Here is a 21,784-nt window from a genome sequence, read left to right on the forward strand (position 1 = left end):
TGCTGCAGATTTGGAAGCTGCACATCTGTGATGTTACTCTACACATCCCAAAGCTGCTCTGCTGGATTGAGATCTGGTGACTGTAGAGGCCATTTGAGTATAGCCAACTTAATGCTATGTTCAAGAAATCGGTTTGAGATGATTTGAGTTTTGTGTTATGCTGCTGGAAGCAGCCATCAGAAGATGGGTACACTGTGGTCATAAACGGATGGAGATGGTCAGCAACAATACTCAGGTAGGCAGTAAGGTAGTAAATCAAGACTCATCAAACCAGGCAGTATTTTTCCAGTCTTCTTTTGTCCAGTATTGGTGAGCTTGTGTGAATTGTAGCATCAGTTTCCTGTTTTTAGCTGACAGCAATGGCACCCAGTGTGGTCTTCTGCTGCTGTAACCAATCACCTTCAAGGTTTTGAAGGTCTGAAATACTTAGACCAGCCTGTCTGGGAAAAGCAGTTATGCACTTATTGTTATGATTTTGTAGTTAAGTATCACTCTGCATTGTATAAAGTATGAATCATAGATCACATGAATTGTACTTTTACAATTATATTAGAATTTATCAAAAGATTTGTCAAAAAGGTTTCGGTCTAATGCGTGGACTGGGCTGAATATCAGTAGGTTATACTTAGGTTGGAGGTTGTAAACTGCAATTTGAATGTAGCAGGAGCCTGGGTATAAACTGTCACGAGCACGTGGGTGAAGCAGGTCGTTAGCGGGTGAACGGTGCCCCTGCTGAGACGCTCGGTAGCTCCGGAGAGTGTGGGTGAAGCTTTCGAAACTTTCATTGTTTTGTTAGGAGAAACTATCCATCCAGTAAAATAAAGGCGAAGTTAACGATCGTTGATGGGATATAAAGCGGACGGTGTGGTGGTGGCCAGGAGTCATGAACGACGCGGTTTAAGCAGCTGAACCTGGATCGGTGTAAAGTTTATGAGTTTTTCACGGCGCTTGGGTAAGTTGCGTAACTCATATGTCCTTGTTGATTCCTCTCTGAAGTTTTTTACATTTAAAGAGAATTTTCTTAATTATTATTGACCGTCTAACCTCGCTGATGATGCTGATTGATTAAAAGAAAACCTCCGAGCATTAACAAATGAGTTTAAAATATTTTACGACCAAGTAAAATGCTCATATTTTAAACACGTTATGACAGTGGACAGAAGTGTTTTTTTCTGGGCTGAAGTGGAATGAGCCTCTTTTAATGTAGAGATGTTCAGTTATGTACAATTAGCACACAGTTGCAGTAACAGAGGAGTACACGAGTTCGTTATTTCACGGGTTTAAATCAAACAGAAAAAGTTAAATTTGGGGGGTTTAAGTTGTATCTTCACCCCTCCCTAAGTGGTGCTGACAATCAGCAGGTGCTCACAGGTAACATGCAGAACAGGGGCTATGTCTGTGGCTCTCCACTGCTGAAAACACCACGCATGGCTGCTCACCTCTTATCTGCTGTGTGTCTGAATAATTGAAGCGTGCTGGGTTTGAGCTCATTGGAGTGATGAAGTGTGGGTCAGCTACACTAGAAAGGGTTCAGGGACGGGCTGAGGTGAGAGTGCTGCATGCTGGTGAGCTGAAAAAGGTGCTTATAACTAAAACGTAGCTACACTTAATTAGGGCTTAAAGGGACAGGGAAAATGCGTTGGAAGTGAATTCATCTTTTAGATTTTGAAAGTCATTTTGCTCATCAAAACATCCCACTGAAGAATTTACACTATAAAAAATTGAATTAAAATACTTAGCGTAATAAAATCTCCTATTAAATGCATTATGTTATAGTGCTGATATCTATATAGGCTCAAGTCATTTACCCTTGCATTAATTCTGTCTCATTTTCACCCCTCTTCCAGGTGAAATTGGAGCATTATCCAGTAAACCATGTATGAGCCTCGGTACTATGATAGCCCCCCTGTGTACAGCCCACCCTACAGCACTACCTCCCACAGCTTGTATCCCCCAAGGAGTGTCCAATCCCCTCGAAGCCAGAATGCCCCCTATACCTACGATGTCCCACCAGAGTCTTACTACATGGAGGGGAAGCCTCAACACTTCTACCGCTGGTTCTCACCTCCTGGTTTTGTCAAGACCTTCCAAGGAGCCACGGTGCTCATGTGTTTCCTCATCTTCGCCTTAGTAGCGTCAACTTTGGTGTGGGACATGAACAGATTTGGGTATGGGGGATATGGTGTTGTTGATGCTGGAAGTGTTGGAGGGTTGGGGTCAGGATATTATGGAGGTAGCTACGGCTATGGCGGCTCCTACATGACGCCTCAGTCTGCCAAGGCAGCGATGATTTCCATGGGTGCCATCAACTTCCTGGTGTCACTGGGGTTCTTGGTGGCGAGTTTCTCACGGTCACGGAGCATACGGACATGCAGGTTTTACCTCACTGTGTTCATCTGTGATATCATCTTAGCTGTCCTTCAGGTGAGTCTGTCTCACCCAACAAACAAAGCAAGTCACAAATATATTCAGTTGTTCATTTTCATCAAATCCCTTCGATCAGCACTCATCACCCATCCATTCATCCATCCATTCATTCTTCTTCTGCTTTTCAAAAGCAGTTGTCCTAACAGGATACACCCTGGACAGGTCACCAGTCTATCGCAGGGACAGCATATGAGAAACAGACAACCATTTAATTGACTTGCACACCTTCAGCTAGATTAAAATCACCAGCTAACCTAACATGCTGCATATCTTTGAATAGTAGGAAGAAGCCAGAGTAGCCAAAGAGAACCCGCACAGATACAGGATAACATGCTGACTCCATGCAGAAGGACCCCACTCAGAGGAGGAACACAGTATAGTGGTTCTATGTTCTCTGTGGGCTGATCAGTGGGATCCTCTTCTGATCAGTCAGTTTTGACCTGAAACTGAATTGCAGCCTTTTGTGTTTAGAAATGATGCTAAATTAAACGTTTGAGCCAACTTTTTAGTGTAAGTAGAAACTACATGAGACTTCTGTGTTTTTAATCTGTGGCATTGGCAAATCACTTATTTATTATGATTAAATTTGCTTTCGGTTTGTCGTCTAGGGCATCATTGACATCATCTTTGTTATTGGTGTGAACCCGATGTCTCAGAGCTCGCAGAGCATGCTGTACAACCCCATGCTCATGATGTGTCAGAACATCCAGGGCAGCCCTAGCCTCAGTGGCAGCGTGGGGGCCGGTTTTCCTGGGGGGTTTCCTCTGTTCAATCAATACCTGCAACACTACTGCTACATGGACCCCGAGGAGGTTAGCAGGAAGTATCTATCTATCTATCTATCTATCTATCTATCTATCTATCTATCTATCTATCTATCTATCTATCTATCTATCTATCTATCTATCTATCTATCTATCTATCTATCTATCTATCCATCCATCCATCCATCCATCCATCCATCCATCCATCCAAAGTTCACTCTTTCCTCAGGCAGTGGCGTTTGTGTTGGGTCTTCTGGTGGTGGTGGCTTTATCGTTTTCTGCTTACTTCGCCTACAAAACCCGCAGCAAGATTTGGCGCCATGGAAAAGCTAACATCCATTGGGATGAGGCCGTGGCCAGGCCATCGGAGGGGCAGGATATACAGGACTGGGTGAGTAAAGTCTCATTATAATTTTTGAAACAGCATATAAATGGGGAACTGATGTTTATCAGCTGAGGATAAAAAAAAAAGTGAATTAACAAAAAGATGTTGACTTATTTTTGTATAACTTCATTTTTTACAGTGACATCACTTCCTAAACAGTCACAATTGCTTTTTTTCAGATACCAGCACCAATGAATTCCCAGCATTTATATAAACAATCTGTTGAGGTTTTCATGCATTGACAGTGAAAAATGAGTGTCACAAAGTCACAATACCTGTCGATGTTGAATCAAAGAATACTGGTGTTTATCCTTGACACTCCCAGGTTTCACTCTGACTGATGATTAACCAGACTAGTGATAACAGGCACATAGAAACCATTTAACAATGACAGTCAGACAGCATTACAAGGTCCAGGTTTTAGCTTTTAGTGACATGAAACTGATCAGGAAGCTCATAAAGTAACTCACTTTATGGTTAAGAGCCAGGTTTTAAGTTTCACTTTGCACACAGTCTCAGACCGATTCATTTAGAACCAGAAGAATTTGTGGTAAACATATTTTTTTAACTAGTTGTCCCTAAATAAAATTAAGTTGTTTTGTTCCAAACCTCACAGATTTACAACATATGACATAATATATTACACCATACAGCAACAAAGACGGCAATAAATGAACCTCACGTAGCAAAGGTGTCGGCACCTCGTTCAGTAATTTTTTAATTGATATTATTCTCCACATAATCAGCCAAAACCCACAGAAACCAGTACAATATCCATCTAAAGAAATGACCCTGAACAGCAGGTTGACTTCTTAGATTTTATCAATGGGATAAGATATGTGCTTTGCTGTGAATATGATGCAGATTACAAACATTATTTCTATGGTGTTTCTGTCACATTTATTTTTGTTTAAATTTACATTACATAAATTATGACTTAGAAACCAAAAAATCTACTTAAAGCTGAGACAGATAAAAGAGACAGACAGAAATAGAAGCTCTTGACTAACATGCAGCACCACTTTGTTCCATCGGTCAAGATTTTACCCACAGAAAAAACATGTGCTTGAACTATAGTACCGATTTGTACACATTTAATGGTTTTTCATTATTTTCATACATGACAGTATAGTAGAACAGTCCTGAAGACATCAAAAAATTTAAATAACACAATTACAGTTTACAGTCGTGGTAATTTGGGGCTTTTAATTGACACTCACTCTCACAAACATTTGATTAAATGTCCCTCAGCAAGTTGCCCATCAGCCTGTATGGGAATTAGAGAAAATCCAAAATAAATTCAAACTCGTGCACCCACTTCTTGTTGTTTCTTTTTAAAGCCATTAAAGATGAATGCTGTATAATTATTTCACCATGCAAAAAGGACAGTTCAAAAAAATAGCCCCAAATTACCATAACGTTCAAGCCCGTGATGAGAGCATGTAAACTTCTGACCTTTACTGAATGTGCGGAGCAAAAAATGTGAACAAAGCATTCCTCAAATAACCTCCTTTGCTTTGATAACAGGTTTGAGCGCTGTTCATTCTGACAAGCGACTTCCTTAAGTTATCATAAAAATTGTTTCCAGCAGTCTTGCAGGAGCTGCCAGCTGCGATAAGCATTTCTTGACTGATTTCCTCCCTCTGCATCCCAACCATGATGGGTTTAGGTCAGGCTGTTGGAATGACCATGCCATCTGATGCACAACTCCATCACTTTGCCACTTGGTCTGCTACAAAGCTCACAGAACGTTGAGGTGCAATTTGGCTCATTGTCATGTCACTAATAAACATCCTCCACAGCACGTTTATTAATGGGAACATACTGCACATACTGTCCAATCTGCCTTCTTTGCATTTCTCAGAGATGCAGGTATGCTTCATCTCAGATTATGACCTCAGCAAGGATGTGGGGTTTGAGGAATTTAAAGAATTAGTTCTTTTGTGGTTTTATTGACGCATGTGTCAATGAGAGGAAAAGAAAAATTGGTTTGAGAGCTTTTCTCAGAGAGCATCAGCGGTCCAGCATTTACCAGCTATTCCTGCTGCTTTGACGCTATGTGCTCTTTTTATTTCGCAGTAGCCTGATGCGATGTTTAGCAGCAATTAATCCATTAAAGTAGCCATGTGACATGAACGTATCAGGCCCACCGTGACTCATTAGGGCAAGGGAAGCAACGTATTCAGTAAGTTCAGTGAAGTCTTGGCCTACATTCTTCCTATCAGCGCAAAGCATGTACCAAGTTGCTTCATCAAGAGGCAGGCCCTATTCTGGGGCACTCTTGTTTCGCACTGAAGATGCTTGCCTTGCAGGGAGGCATATATAATGTATGTGGCATGTATAATGAATAAAAAGGGTTGAGTTGCCTCTGTGTTGCTGTGTGAATCCCTACAGAGTGTGGTGGCACTAAATGATTCAGTCTGTGAAGGGGCTGCTACACACTGCTGCAGATTAGACTCCTGGCTAAGACGTAATTTCCCCCGGTTTTGTGCTACATGACTGGAAAAGGGAGATAATTGAGGGAATATAGGAAAAGTAGATTAAAAGAAAATGCGTTATGATATCTGAAAACTGTGCGTTGCTTATGTTGAATTAAAAAAAAAACGTAATTAATGGGGCTTTTTTTTATCAGCATCAGGAGTTACCCCAGAGTCGAACAGATGACAAGACCTCCTCCAAAGGAAAAATATCTCAAGGTTACAGAGAGATTTTATTGTGATGAGCGTTTACATAATGTCGCAGATTCTATGGCTTACAAATTACCATAATAGTGAGTCAAAGCAATCATTAAAAACAGCTTTCCTGGGTAAATTTCTAAATTCTAATAGTTGGCAGCCCTTTATAGACAGCACAATCATTTAATTAGAAATATCTGCAGATTTAGGTAGTAATCAGAACCATTACTAATAATAATCCCGATGTCTGGATTTAACAATAACAGCTGAATGTGCACCTGTCTGCCGCAGTGGATCAAATTCCTTGTAGCTTTCCTCTAGGTGCTCCCCACCCACACACCCACACACCCTCACATGGGGGATTGACTTGCAACCCTGACATTCATAAGATCTATTTCACTGACTGCATTTTTCAAACATCAGCTCGCTAGACCTTTATCCTGTGTGACTGCACCCTGTTACAGAAATAGGTCAGACAAGCCTTCATTAATGATGCATATGACAGTGGATCAAATGAGGCGTAATGCAGTTCCAGTGTCTGATATTCTCCGTACCCTATAAGGATGTTTTCTTTTGACAGTGGTTGCAGCATCTGTTACACTGTAGGTGTTAAAATATCTGTCTGATAAACACATGCGACTCTTCGCCGCAGTCTCAGCCTTTTCAGCGCGCTGCTGATGATATTGATGTTCACACGCTCTCACACTGTTAACGCTCTGGTGGAATGCATCTCACATCAGATGGAACCGGGAAATTGTATTGTGCGCGTGTGTCCTTCGAATGAATCGCCTCTGTTAGCTGCTGAAAGAAATGAAGAGATTATTTTAGGTGAGGGGGAGCTCATCCTGAAAACCTGGAGGAGTGCTTCTCTCTCTTTAATGGCTGAATGGATATGAGAGCTGTCACACAGTCATGCTGAGGCCAAGGCTAGCGTTTGTGTCTGCCCTTGTATCAGTCTGGCTACATGTGAACGCGTCTGGCAGGGACATGCCGACTTTCAGCCAAGTGTTTCTGAGCAGTTTGGAGAACCCTCCAGTTCTGCACTTCTCCACTTAGGCGACAGAGTCAGTCAAAGGATTTCTTTCCGGCTTAAAAAAATACATCTCACAACTCTGGAGGATTATATTATTTATATCATCGTGTTAAATATGGCGTTATCTCAGAAAACACCAAGATAAAGACTTCAGGTTATTCAAACCAGAGGTCCTGGAAGTAAATAAGGAGATTATGATTTGACGGTCCGGATGTTGTCTTAGGTGAATCATGTTGGAGAAGTGCGCAGCACCCAGCAGGCACCGACTGTTGTTGTGTCAGAGAGAGCAGCGCCAGACCTGAGGGCGGAGAACAGCGCGGTCTCCTACGGCAATGGAGCAGTCAGCATCCACAGTGAGGGAAATTACAAAACCAACAGGTGGGTGATGTTTGCAGCAAATGAGTCTGTGACGCACAGATTCTCCAGTGTGGCCTGTGTTCAAATAATAGGTCACATTACAAAAACACACACACACACACACGTTTGGCTTCAAATCCAAACAAGTATGAAGTACAAAAAGCAAAAAGAGACACATTTTCGTCACAGTGTCAAACACATAAGTTATGTTTCCCTGTTCCTGATCTTCAGTTAAGTCTTGATTTTCCACAGTTTCTCTGCAAACAAGAGCAAGACACATGGTGCTGAGCCTTTGTACCAAAACTGCAGGGCCAAAGTTTGTCCCAGCAGCTCTTCAGATGAGAGTGACAGCATCAGGTCTCCACCTTATTACGTGAAGAAGGAACGGAAAAAGGACAGAGAGCCAATGCCTGCTGCTCAGGTGATGATCGAGTCGCAGTATGAAACTGGTTACACCACAGGAGACACCGGCAACGGGCTGGACCGGGACCACACAGATTACCTCTACAGGTATGTCCTGAGGTTGCTGCAACCTCAGAGAGTTCAGTGTGTGAGAAAGTATTTACTCAAAGCAAAAGAAGCTTCAGTGGTGTTCAGAGTAGTTTAAATAATAAATACAAAATATAGTCTTGAACCTGAAATCATAAAAACTACACGTCTCTTTATTTAACAAGAAAAATGTGTTTTTACTCATATAATGTTAAAAATATGCATTACATCTAAATGAAGAGTCTACGTGCTGGTTTAGATGCATTTCCTTCCTTTTAACAGTCTCTTAATTTTTTTTTATGAAGGAATAGAATTAAATAAAAAAAAATGCTGAATATCACTGCAGATGTTGACTAAGCAAGAAAAATTAGCACTGGTATCAGTTTTTAAAAATCCCCTTTGGTTATACCCACGATTAAGTAAAGATCATACCCTGAGGAGGAACAATTATCTAATCAGTCACATCTTTAATAAAGAAATGACACAGTATTTATAATATTTTAGAGTAAAATACAGCAATATCAGAAAGAAGTGGTCAGGATCACAGTTGCCTCTAAGGGAGTTCAGCTAATTTAATACTGGTGGAGATACTAATGAAAAGCTCCCCTTTGTATCTGCCATTGCCCCAATAACAGTTTTAATGTAACAATGATTTCATGTCTTGGTATTAATGCTGTTCCAGGCTGTACCCAGAGATAACTTCAGATGAGCAGCGCAGAAGATACAAGAAGGATTTTGACTCAGATCTGTCGCGCTATAAGATCCTCTGCAGCGAGCTGGATGACATCAGCGACAAGATGCACAAGCTGAGCCGAGAGTTGGACGCACTGGAAGAAGACTCCATGAAGTACCAGGTAGAGAAAAACAGGAATAAGGTGCACAGAGTGGAAAAGCCAGGAGAATATATCAGCCAGTCATGGTTGTGGCTTTTGTATTTAAGTATTTGACATTTCCCAGCATAAAGTCCGCAAAACCTTTCTTTTTTCTTTTTTTAGGGTGTGGCAGATGAGTATAACCAACTGAAATGCCTTAAAAGTGTGAGTATAAGAAGATCTGTGATGTCATAATGTAAAGTTTGCAGTTTCTTCACTTTAGAGAGAAACTGAGTAAATTAAACATACACTAACCTAAAATCATAGATTGAATATAAAAGATGGATATGCCTGCTGCGTCATCACTCATTGGTTAAATTAAAGATCAGTTGTGAAGCGTCAAACCGAACATTTCTTCTAACGTCATCTTAGCGTTTTGAAATCAACGCAGCTGGTGAAAAAGTGGGACACTGCATGCTAGTCGGCTAATGACTTGTTTATCATAAGTTGTTGCTCCTTCTTTCTAACTCTGCTGAGGACCATTTCTTTAAAATGACCTTTGTTTTATAATCAGTAGGGCTTGAAGCTGGTGATTAAGCCCATAAACTTTTCTGATGTCTTGCAGTAAGGGAGCTGAGGGGTATTTTCTAAATTTTTTTCAGTGGTCACGCAAACAGAAAAAATGCAGGATTAGAGTCACCAGGGAAATCAATAAAAACAAAATTGGCAAGACTTTTTCACCATCTTTGCTTGTCTGAAATCTTCCCACATGCCATTTCATCATTCTCTGATTTAACAGCCCAATTTGGGGGCTTTGGGGGGACCATGTTACATCCCCAAATAGGCCTAGATGTAAGGGGAATTACATAATACTAGATGGGGAAACATGAGGAGGCTGTTTGGGTCGGTTTGAAAAGATTTATTGTCAGGTTGTGAATAAAAGGAAGCAGAAGTTCATTTTAGGAAGAGACAAAACCAACACAGCAACCAAAATGAAATAAAACCCATTGACTGATGAAGCTACTCAACAGAAAAGCAGACCTACTGCTCGACTCCCTAGCAACCAAAGATAAACAAGAGAAAAAGGGGAATATGAGAAGAATATGGCAACTCTCCCCTACAAGCTCCCTGTGGTCACAATAAATCAGTCGGGTTTAACAAGCAAAAACCAGCTAGGCACATAAGAAACCTACAAAAAAGTAAAAATAAAAACTAGCTAAGCTAAGGAAAGGCAACTTTAGTCAACTTCTATAGTCCCTGGAGAGCATGCAGTGGCTGCAGGACTCATACCAGCACCAGTGACATGAAAAGCAGGAACATCAGGAACTAGCAGTAGGGGAGGGTGGAACCCAGAGAAGGACCTGAAAGCAGAATGTGGCCATCTATATACTTTTTAATCTCTTTAAGGAGAGCTATGACATGTTTTCATATATTAGACAAATGCAGTTAGCTTTTTTACAGTCCAGATTATAAGATAAACTAGCTATCTCATTCCTGCACTGTAACACTACTACAATTGACAATATTGAGTTTGTTAAATATACACTTGTTTAAATTTTGTTTTTTCTAGACGCCTGAGTATCAAGCAAAGAAGAAGCAGAGTAAGGAACTTCGGCAAAAACTTTTCCACATCAAACGTCTGGTGAAAATCTACGACCAAGGTTTCTGCTAGTGTACATTATTCATCTGTCCAGAAAGGTGTGCTGACAAGAATTCATCCAGCATTTACTGACTTTTCCTTCACTGGCTGCACAGAACTTCCCAGCTAGTGTCACTAATACTGGTCCTACAGCCAGTGAACCTCATTTCTGTTTTTGACATCAATGTTCATGAAGCTGTAAGCATACAGCAACTCTGTGTGTGGTTTTAAACTGCATAGGAACACGGCGCTGTCATACGTCTGTCACGATGTCTGTCATATTTAAGCATGAGATTTCAATTTCAGTTGTAATTTAATTTAAATATATGACAAACTATGTAAGAATACGCTGGAAGACGAGCGTAATGTAAATAAAGAAGCAAGTGAAACTCCTGTTTTTGTCATACAAAACTACTTTCAACAGCAAACTTGCAGTACATGTTGCAGTGTTTATTTGGCATTTTTCATACAGATGAAATTACAACACATTATTCAAGAAGTAAAAAAAAAAACATAACAAAAGACACATCGTCATCGTTTGATTCTTTTAATAGCGTTGCCATACACATGAAATTTTAAATCTTAAGAACTCAGTAACACAAAGATAAGAAAACATTAACAATATTGTTCCCCTGCCTCTACGGCGTGGTTGTGTGAATTGTAGACTGAGGGAAGAATATGCAAAGAACTTCCAAAATGGCCCAGCAGCAAATCAAGAAGCAGGAGTTGCACCCTTCCTCTCTGGTTTCTTAAATTGCTAACTGCTGAATCGTGCTGAGTTTGGAGTGCGTTTTTCATCATTTCCTTAAAAATACCTAAAATAGTCCTGATTTTGTAAACCCGCCTCTTGAAATACCCATGTGAGGTAAATTCATGTGGACCGGGGAATCCCATCTTCTTCTAACCCGACAGACCGTATAATCTTTTGGCATTGAATATCCTGCAGATCCTCATCAATTACAACATCATTCACAAACAGCAGAGACACACTCAAGATGCTAAGAGATGAGAGCATGAACAGCTCTACGTCGTATTAGTTGTAATGGCATTCAGCTTCTTTCTTGACATCTCAACAGATGACAGAGGTATTTTCATGTAAATACAGGTAGGAAAAAAAAAGAAACATTTAGGAGCTACCATTGAAGGCAAATACTTTAATGTTTAAATGAAACTTTAATTACATAAAATAAAACAGTATCAACTTAGCAGAGATCCAAAATAACAGTTGAACATGCAGAAAAGACAAAAGCCGGGCTCAATATATATATGTACATATTTCAATACAGTTTTCGGGAGATCGTGATCTCCAGAAGCGTAAACTGGAATTTAACTGGTAGTGTCGATTATTTACTCTTAGAGCTGTTTTTGTCAAGCTAATTCTTGTTGTTTTAGAATCGTTTCAAACAGCTAAACTCAAGTAGGATTTAGACGTCAGCCTGCCGTTTCTCAGTGCATATGTGAAAAAAGAAAACAAATATATATTTATATATATGTATATATAATAACAATGATGTTTGATCAAAATAACGCTGAACATTCAGCGAGTCAAAACGACTGAAAATCAATTTGGGGGATCTAAGACTCGTGTTACACAGGTGTCTCAAATTTGTACTGAAAAACAAGGCAGTTGTCAAAAAGAAGGCGGTTTCTGGTGAACAAAATTTACAGAGGTTTGTGTTTAGGAAATATCAGACTAAAGCATTCTGATGTCTAGTGAGGTATTAGTCCGCTCTCATCTTACTATGCCTTTTTTTTAAATCTTCTTCAACTACACCACCAGTGAGCCCTGTGGATGAATTTAAATGCGCTGTTTACTCGATGGTCAGGCAGTCACAAGTCGGTTCATCTCGTTTTCTGGGTGTGAGGACCATCTCGTAGGATGATATGATAGACTTTGGTGAATTTTCCTTGGTTTTATCTCCTTTCTGCTCCTTTTCAGGAGCTCCTTAGTGTCTTCCTCGTTGTTGAGGTAAGAGTTTCCCTTCAACAGTGAGGCGCACAGATCGATCCATAATAGTGATACTTCATCATCCTGTTGTCAGTTATTTGGTTAAAAAGGTCATTGTATCACAAATGGCGAGCCATGGAAAATGAGCCTGGTGTGGGAAACACTGCTCCTCCGATGTTTGTTGGCAGGACAGTTTTGTTCTCTAAATGTATTTCTAGTGGGGTGCTGCTGCCCTCTACATGAAACTGCAGAGTCTTTAGTCACTATGACATGTGGGTGGTGACATGACTGGCTATGGTGGCCATATCGGAGCCCAGCGTGAGGAGCTGGTCTCCGGCCTGGGACCTGGCACCAGAACGACAGCACTGGCAACAAGACAGCTCCAGCTTGGCACTGGCTATGCTATTCTTCTACTCTCTTCTTCTGGAGGCCCATGTGGAGTCTGAGGGCTCGTTCATGAGGGGGAATTGAGCGGTTACAGTACAGTGCATATGATGGCCAGCTGGCGCTGCAGTTTGATAACCACACAGATGGATAGTGATGAGTCAGGAGGTTTCCTGTGGGTCCTTGTCGTCACTATTACCAGACGGAGACCTCGTCTGTCAGGGAGCTACTGTCCTGGGACATACGGCCAGCTGATTGAGTTTCCGGAGAGCTGCATGTCCCGGATCAGCGTCTCAATGGGTGTCTTTCCTATCAGGCGCATGAAAAAGAGCTGGGAGATGAGGCTGGCAGGAACGGCACGCAGGGCGGGCAGGCGCAGGAGGAGGCGGCCGAAGCGCTGAGGCTGACTCGGGTACTGCATCCTCTCGTACTCTGTCAGAGCCACCTGAGCCTTCTCCTGCAGAGACTCCACGTGTACTGGGTCTGTTAGACCACAGGCATCTAAGAGGGAGGAGGGAGGAGGCAGTTACTTAATAGTGTGGGCAGGTTACATAAAGAGTCGTGATGAGCCTAGAGGAAGGATGAAATCCCAGCAAATAATGTAATAAAACCTCCCAGAGGGAAACACGTGAAACCAGAGTGCTTCATCTATGGATGCTCTCAGGCCAAAAAATGATTTATAAGCCTCACTTAAAAAAAGTTTTACTTTAAATAATGATCGCTTTTAGAGGTGACAGTCGCTATAAACTATGTCTTTAAGGCAGACACTTATGTAAGACTTAAGTCAGGAAAAGCTCAGGGCTCATGCTGATCAATGGTGCTGCTAATTACAAAGCACTTAAAACATTACTGCATTTTCAATGACAAGCCAGGAGATGGTGCCATAGGAGGTAAATTGTTCGATGAATGCCTTGGACTAAGTGGCTTGTTAGTCTTCCAGCAGTTCTTTGTGTTTTTTCTCCATGAAAGAAGAAGAAGGGTCTTTTTTACAAGATAAAGCTGTTGGATGTTTGCCAGGCACCATCTAACTGTGAGGATTTGTACCATTCTTTTGTTGATCTAGCTGTGCTAAATGACAGCAGGTGAAGTCAACAAGCAAGACGTTTTCTGCTCTTACTAGCCACTCGAATCACTAATCACCTGGCGAGAACAGCGCGATGGCCTTGAGACAGCTGTACTCAGCAGAGTCCACCTGTAGCCTGGTCAGCTTGTCCACCTGGTCCTGGAACACCCTCACCTGATCCATGAAGGACACCACGCGCTCCGCAGACATGGGCGAGGAGTGGAAACCAGCTGCAGCCAACAGGGGCGCCATGTGGAGCGGCAGGGCAGACTGCGCCGCGCTGAGGATGAACAGCTCGCTCCAGCTCAGTCTCAGCAGGGCCACCTGAGGATTTAGTAGTGTCTCAATCAGTGACACCCCCCCTCAACACTTTAATGTCTACTCAGTTCATTCTGCTTATCTTTTACAGTTCCTGCAATATAATCTGATAAAGAGGGAAGAGTCTTTCAAAGTCAAAACTGTATATGTGGCGTTTAATTAGAAATAATCCTCTAACCTGGTCGGACACAGGCAGCTCAGGGAAATAAGGGATGTTCCTCGCCCACTCCACTGTGCTGAAGAGTAACCGCGCAGCCAGTTCACAGATATTATCTATTCCCATAGCGTTATCAGGACCGGCCTGCTGGTTGTACTGGTGTCCGTAGCGACTGTTGGGGTAAGGCTCGGCTCTCAGGAGCTGGGAAATAAGTTCAGACACTGGCTGACCACCACCACTACCTCCATTGTTGTTGTTATAGAACTCGCCGCCTCCAAGGCCACTGGCGCCACCTATGGGTGTGATGGAGGGGCTGAGGCTCGGCTGAGGTGGGATGCGACCGCGTTGAACTGCTGTATTTTGGTTGGGGGACAAAGGGGAGGAGAGGAGAGGAAAGGAAAGGAAAGGGTTTGGAGAAGAAAAGGGCAGAATAGAAAATTGCAAAAGACAAGGGGAGGTGATGGAGGGGATTTGGTTGAGAAGACCAAAGAGAAGAAAAGTTAAAACTGAATTCAGCCAGCAGTACATTTCTGATTACCAGGCCTGACTCAATTAGGAAGCTATTCTCTAGCATTGAAAGCATGCACAATCAAGCTCAGCTCAAAGCAGGGCAGAAACCAGTAGAGATCTCTCCATTTGGGGATATTAATTCCCGGTATGAGCATCTGCCCTTTTCAAGCGTCCTTGATCAATATGCCCAATTCACACATACAGTAGGAATGCGGCTCACTAGCTGACTCTGACCTCTGACCTCTCAGTCAAGGTAGTGGAGCAAAGGGAATCTCTCTCGTTTTCTATAGGGACTCATAATGTGTGTAGTTAGCGTACTTTGTGATCTGTGATTGCAAGGAATAAACCAACTGAAGGGACACTGAGGGAGGATGTCTGTGCTTAGAATCTCCTAAATGTTGATGTCAGTTTTAAAAAGCCTAACAAATGTGTTTGTATACAACTATTTATTTATTTGTTTGTTGTTGTGTATCTGTCAGAGGGACATTTACTGATGGCCTCGCCTGATCCTCCACTTAGGGTGAAGTTCCCATATTGGAATCTTCTTGATTGAGCCAACAAGTCAGAGGATTTCTGTAGCTTCAACCAGAGGTTTAAGCCTCTGGGACGCAGGTGTCTTAGCCCTGTATCCCTCTCACTCACTGTTACGCAGGCACTAGATTAAGCCACTTAGTACATGGCATTGAGCTGACACGCATGGCTTGCTAAGCCATGATAGGACCTAGAGAACCATGTGTGGCATTCTCTGCACTACAGAGCACAGAAAAGGCAAGATCACACTAGCAGATAAATACTACTATACTTTAATGGGTTTTTATTCTTTATTTTAAAAAAGTATCTGACGGAAATAACGAGAAGACTCTGATGCTTAGTGCTGAATGTCACTTATTCCCCCTTTTTTATAGTGTAGTGGTTTACACATTTGCCTAACAAGCAGAAGATCCCCGGTTCTTTGGGGTTTACGTAGGGAAGGGTATCCAACATATAAATCAAATAAGCAGAGCTACCCACTGTGGCGACCCATTGTAAATACAAGAGCAGCTGAAAGTAGCCTCTTTTGTTCATTCAGCTGAACTATTTCCACTATTGTGCAATTACAATCACAGCATTTGCCACAGTGTTTCTTATTCTTATAAAGTGAATGGATGGTAAAATAATTTGGGGAACAGGATAGTTACCTTCTTTGCGCATGCCAACACGGAAGCACTTCTTCAGGCGACAGTACTGGCACTGGTTCCTGTGGTGCTGGTCGATCTGACACTCTCTATTTGATCTGAGAATAAACCCGCCAAAAAAAGTCAATTAATGAATAATAAGTCATTAAATATTTGATTGTCTGGAAAAATGAAGTTGGCCTCATGTCATCGCAAACAATTCTGCAGCACATGCAGCAGAGCAGCATTACAGATGTGTAAAGTTAATAAACATTTGCCTCACATCACACCTCTTACACACTGTATTTACATGTATTAAAATACATCGACCACACTGTCCTGTAATACAGTTAATAACGGTCAGCTCTACTGCGGGCGTCAGTTTGTGTGACGTGTGATCAAAAGCGGCCAAACATGATGACAAATATAAGAACAAACCCCATACAGCGAGTGGAAAAGCTGCTCTGCTCTGATGTGCAGCCATTATCTTCCTCTCAAAAAGAACAAACAAAAAATCTGATGAGCATAAAAGCTGTTTGCAGATTAGTGTCAACAGCCTGATGCCAGCACTTCCTTTTAACAGAGCTACTCAACATTAATATTGCATTATGAAACTAGATTTTCCACGAGGCTGCGCACAACAGGATGGCGCCCAGAGAGCTGATGGCTACATGGTTCAGTCATGTAGCTTAACTGTATGTAGCTGTGTGCTGTGCACAACAGACGCTTTCATTATTATTCAAGTAAAATTGGCTAAAATGTTATCATGGGCTAAATAAGTCAAATGAACAGCAAATAAATAAATAAATAATTGTAATTAATTAATGGATTCAGACAGTTTTTTGATCAGAAGTGAACAGAAATAATCTGAAGTGAGAATAGCTTGGCATGGCAAAGCATGCAAGCTGAAGAGCACGGAGAGTTTTTTAGATCGATTTAAAAAAAATGAAAATAATCACTAGTTTCAAAATTGTAATGGCGATCTAGTGAACACATATAATAAATATTAGCTACAAATAATAGCTGATTTGATTAGTAACGTTTCTGTTATTTTTGGGGAATAATTTAGTCAGAAAAAAAACAGATAATAGAGAAAATGTTCTTCCCACATGAAAGCAGTTTGTTTTGTGGCACTTAAAGTAGTACACCCAGTACAACAAGACAAAGAAATGCAGCGAGTCCTTACATTTAGGAAGTTTATATTTGTCAATAACAACTATTTTTTCAATATTTCATTTAGGCTACAATTTTTTTTTTAAAGAAAAAAAAACACATGGGCGTATTTTTAACGATAACTAATCTCATTTCCTCTTTCACCTTCCAGATCCTGTATTAAGCGGGTTTCTCAACGCTGTGCGAGCTCAGCCCATCAATAAATCAAAAAATAACAATTACCCACAATGCCTCACCTGCAGGTGTAGCTGAGGTTGCGCCTGACGCTCCTCTTGAAGAAGCTCTTGCAGCCCTCGCAGGTGAACACTCCGTAGTGTTTCCCGCTGGATTTATCCCCGCACACCACGCAGTCCACCACGCAGGCCTTGTCATCTTCTCCGGCTTCCATGTCGCTGCCTCCCGCCTGGGGAGAACCGTCTTCCTCCTCCCCCCTCAGGTAGCCCTTGTCCCCCAGCCCGTTAGTGCCCCCATTGGGATCTCCCCAGCCCCCACTCACCATGGCCATCGCTTGGTTACCGAACCACCGCAGAGGAAAATGGGACAGGCAGCCAAGATTTCTGGTTGCTGTCAAGGTAACATAAATATCAAAAAGTCCAGACTGTGTGTGTGCGTGTGTTTTCCCCCACCTCTCCCTCTCTCAGTTGTTTATGAAGTCTCTGGGTTATTATACAAAAGAACAGAAAGAAAAACAATCCTTGGGGTTGATGGCAGATGTCAATGAGAGGGGGTTAAAAAAAAGGAGGGGGCTTTAAGCCTTTGAGTAGAAGTGTGTTTGGCAGGAGAACGAAATAAAAACAAGAGCGATCAGTCTCCTCCCACTCCACTATGACCTGGAAACAGTCTCAGTGTGGCAACTTTTAGTTTTGCATGCATGTAGATTTCAGTGTCTTGTGTCTCTTGCGCTCTCTCTTTATCCAGCTCGTAGCCCTTGCCTGGTGTTTTCGTCCTCTTCTTCAGACCAGTTCCTGAGATGGTTAAGGGCAACGAGCACTGCCCAGGAAAATAGTCTCAGCCGAGGAACCTTACACAGGAAACACACATTAAGTGCACACCCTCCAAAATTAGAGCAAAACACAAAATCATTTGCAAGCAAACGGCACGAGGTGCAGAATCCCGTCTCGCGCTGCTCTGCATGCTCTTGTCCTCTCACACACGTACAGCCCTGTCTCTGTAGCAACAGTAATGGCTGAAAAAGGACCTCAGCATAGCTCGCCTCAGCACATGCCTGGAGACCATTTCACCGCCCCTCTTAAAGTACCCCTAACACTGAATTTGCCCTTGCTAGTAGCAGCTATTCTGTGTATGTAGAGTCCTTTGAGAGAAAATGTCAAGCTTACCTTAGAGCAAACAGTAATGTGGTGTCTGTGGCTCCCCTCGCTGAAAAAGAAATCCTCTCGTCGCTCTAGAGATCTTCCTGAGAAGGCAGGCAACTCTTCTCTCCCTGCTGTAATCCTCTCAGCAGCAGCAGTAGCATTGTGACCCGTGATGGAGACATTCCACACTGAGCAAACCAAGTTAATGTCCACGCAGCAGCTGCAACATTTTCAGGTGGTCACGGCGGTCCTCAGAGCGATGTTGGGGGCAGCTGCAAAAGCAGCAGCGGTGGCAGCAGACCTGGCGACGTGGACTGCCTGCACTCACTTCCAAAATACACACCAGCAGATCCCCGGCACAAGGAAGTGATCTCTCTTCCTTGCTTGTTGTAGCTTGTTGTAGCTTCAGTTGTGACACAAGCCTCTGTGCTTCCTGCTTCCACAGAGAAAACCCAGAAAAACAAGAGAGCGTACAAGAGGGTGTCCGTGTGCTCAGCCCTCCATAGTTCCTGCGGTCGCTCTCCAGGCGCCTGTGCAGCCTCCCTCCAGCCTTTTGTCAGTGCTTGTCCACCAAGAACTAATGACTTGCGGCCTAGCCCCTGTGTGCTGCTTTTCGCCTCTGTGTGTGTGTGAGAAGCTTTTCCCTATGGCTCAGGCGATCAGAAGGAGGGGGTTGCAGAGATGGGTGCTCCTCTCACCCCTCTGTCTCTCCCTCTCCGGCTTCACAGTCCACAAATCAGATTATGATTCAAGGAAATGGCTGAGCTCGACACACAGACTGAAATTCTCAGCATTTGCTTTTTTCCCCCCACCTTCTGTCTCTCTCTCTCTCCTCGACCCTCTTTCCTGTTGTCTGTTTTCCTCCAACGTATTTGTAAGTGTCTGTGTGTGTGTCTGTGTGTGTGTGTCTGTGTGTGTGTTTGAGAAAGAGAGATCAAGCAAAGCCGGAGAGAGAGAGAGAAGGAGGGAGGGGAGCAGGAGTGTATGCAGAGGGGGAGGGGGCTGTGTGTGTGTGTGTGCGCTCCCAGGGATTTGACACTGCTATTCAAGCCCTGTGGTTACCATGGTGCTGGCTGCCTTATATGGCCATTGGAGTCAAAGAGCAAAGAGAGTGGGCTGTGTAGGGCAGCGTGCGCACACAAACACACACACAGGAAGAATGTGGAGGATGTCTGTCTTCAGAGATGCAGAGAGCATGACCCCGAGGCCTCAAAAACCATCCCGACAAAACCAGATTACCCAGAAGCCCCACAACAAACACATGCAAGCCAATCTCCTGCTTCGCCTTTGTCTTTAAGAGCACCCTCAGATTCATGCTTTCATATCACAGTAAACTTTAGTTTTTAAGAAGCCAAGCGAGGTAGCATCGAGGTGAACTTTAGTTCCCAGCGCAAAAGCGCACTGCGCCGTGAACGGTGCTCTTTGATCCCGCGTACATGCGAGCAGTTCTCCCGAGAACACTTTTATTGTGCTAGAAAATAGAGGTTACCATTTAATGGTCACTGCTCATTTCTCAGAGGTCCTCTGTTTTCAGCGCTTTGTTGCTGCACATGGTGTTTTGTGTCGGAGGTTACCCCGAGAGGTCAAGCTGACTTTCACGCCCCTTGCCACGCTAAAAGCCCGGGGTCAGATTCCGATAAAAGGGTTGGAGAGGAGGGACGACAACCTCGGATAAGAGCTTCAAGAGATAAGTGATGAATCTGCTTGTAAACTGCGCAGCTTCATGGGGGTCGCAGTCGAAGATATGGATAGATGAAAGTGCCCTGAGAGATCCCATTATATGCAACTTGTCTTATCTAGAGATTGTGAAGGTATCTCCCCCCCAACCCCACCCTACTGACAAGCAGCTGGTTAGCCCCACCCCCATCTGCACTTTTATTGCATTCCTAAATCTAAATCCAGCTTTACCGCTCTCCCCCTGCAGAACACTGTGTGTATTTGTGTGTGTGTGTGATAGAGAAGCATTGTCCTAACCATTGTGCAGCTAATGGGTCATCAGAGGTTTGTGTGGGAGAGAGTGTGTGTTAATTTGAATGAAAGTCCCTTTAATTAGGCCTCTGTGCCTGCTTATTGTCACTTCTTGTGTTGAGAAAGATTAGGCTTGTCAAATAAAAGGCTGCTTGTAAAAGGAGTGTGTGTGGAGGGAGATGAGATACCCAGCAGGGCCGATAATCAATACTTTTTGTATCTGAAAAACAGTAAATTTAAAGAGTTCCCATTAATTGCCCTGTCGTTAGATGTCAGAAGATTTTCAATTTGGCATTGCAGGTCAGAGGATGTATTACAGGTTGATTTACGCAATCAAAAGAATGTTAAAACCATTTTTTTCTGAGTGTTTTGTGTAGCTTTATCGCATTATAAATAATGCTGTCAGTAATATTTTAGAGCTCTTGTGGATTCAAACCCCTGGATTCTGAACTTTTTAGTTTTTTTCCCTTTTTTTGGCCTTTATTTTGAGAGGTTAGTACAGGGAACAGGCAGGAAACAGGGAGAGAGTGAGAGGGGGATCTGACACACAGGAAGTGGTCTGACCTGCACGCAAACTGAGGCTCCGGCAGTAGCCTTTGGCATTTGTGTCGCCTCCTCAACCGGCGGAGCTTTAACAGCACCCAACTGCCCTTCTTGTATGCCATTATCCATGCAGGTTCAGCATTAGCGCACCAGATTGCTGCCACTGACATGTTCTGTCTTCAAAACATGTCAATGGCATCTTCCTAAACTCTCAGTTTTAAAAATGTCAATAATAAAATTGTCATTTACAGAACCCGAATAGCATTTCGCACACAACAGGTGTGACATTTAAGATCACTTTTTGCAGAAAACAATGAGAATATTTTACATTCTCGTCACTTCAACGCCAGCGTGTCTGTCCGATTTAATGCTGCTACTGGGGGCAGCAGAGGTGTGACCTTTGGACTTGCAGGATGTGATCGCTCCCAGCGAGAAATCCAGAAATGCAAGACTGTGAAAAATATCTGTCAAGCAGCCAGAACAACAGACACAAACGTGCATACACATAAAATAGTGAAGTCTGACTATCTAATAGCAGTTTAAACATTTTGGAGATTCTCTTTAGGTCAACAGGGTCACGCTACTCAAAGTGCAAAATGCTCCCAAATTGGCATGTTAACATATTGAACATAAATAAATGAAATAGAATATTGTTTTATTTGTTCAACTTTT

The 21,784-nt window shown here is 42.7% G+C and overlaps 2 protein-coding genes across 3 annotated transcripts; one reads left to right on the forward strand and one right to left on the reverse strand.

Annotated features, from left to right (window-relative positions):
- The first annotated feature begins 721 nt into the window (after window positions 1-721).
- LOC146553849 (occludin-like) lies at window positions 722-10,974 on the forward strand. The gene is made up of 9 exons (XM_085253462.1): window positions 722-952; window positions 1,848-2,424; window positions 3,036-3,239; window positions 3,421-3,582; window positions 7,508-7,662; window positions 7,894-8,151; window positions 8,813-8,984; window positions 9,126-9,167; window positions 10,513-10,974. Exons 2-9 carry the CDS (start codon window positions 1,876-1,878, stop codon window positions 10,612-10,614), a joined length of 1,644 nt encoding a protein of 547 aa, XP_085109588.1. The 5' UTR covers window positions 722-952; window positions 1,848-1,875; the 3' UTR covers window positions 10,615-10,974.
- Window positions 10,975-11,008: 34 nt separating this feature from the next.
- On the reverse strand, window positions 11,009-19,530 carry nr2f6a (nuclear receptor subfamily 2, group F, member 6a). 2 transcript variants are annotated; one of them, XM_085253466.1, is made up of 6 exons: window positions 18,626-19,530; window positions 17,525-18,309; window positions 16,140-16,234; window positions 14,473-14,801; window positions 14,054-14,300; window positions 11,009-13,414 (listed from the first exon to the last, which is right to left on the reverse strand). In XM_085253466.1, exons 2-6 carry the CDS (start codon window positions 17,791-17,793, stop codon window positions 13,140-13,142), a joined length of 1,215 nt encoding a protein of 404 aa, XP_085109592.1. In that variant the 5' UTR covers window positions 17,794-18,309; window positions 18,626-19,530; the 3' UTR covers window positions 11,009-13,139. The 2 variants fall into 2 exon arrangements, with proteins under 2 accessions (XP_085109592.1, XP_085109591.1); XM_085253465.1 differs by having other exon boundaries at window positions 14,473-14,804.
- Between the last annotated feature and the right edge of the window lie 2,254 nt (window positions 19,531-21,784).

Source organism: Mchenga conophoros, linkage group LG18 (genome assembly GCF_057382185.1).
Source record: "Mchenga conophoros isolate Kocher_MC1m ecotype Shallow Benthic linkage group LG18, M_conophoros_male_GT1.1, whole genome shotgun sequence".
Lineage (NCBI taxonomy): Eukaryota > Metazoa > Chordata > Actinopteri > Cichliformes > Cichlidae > Mchenga > Mchenga conophoros.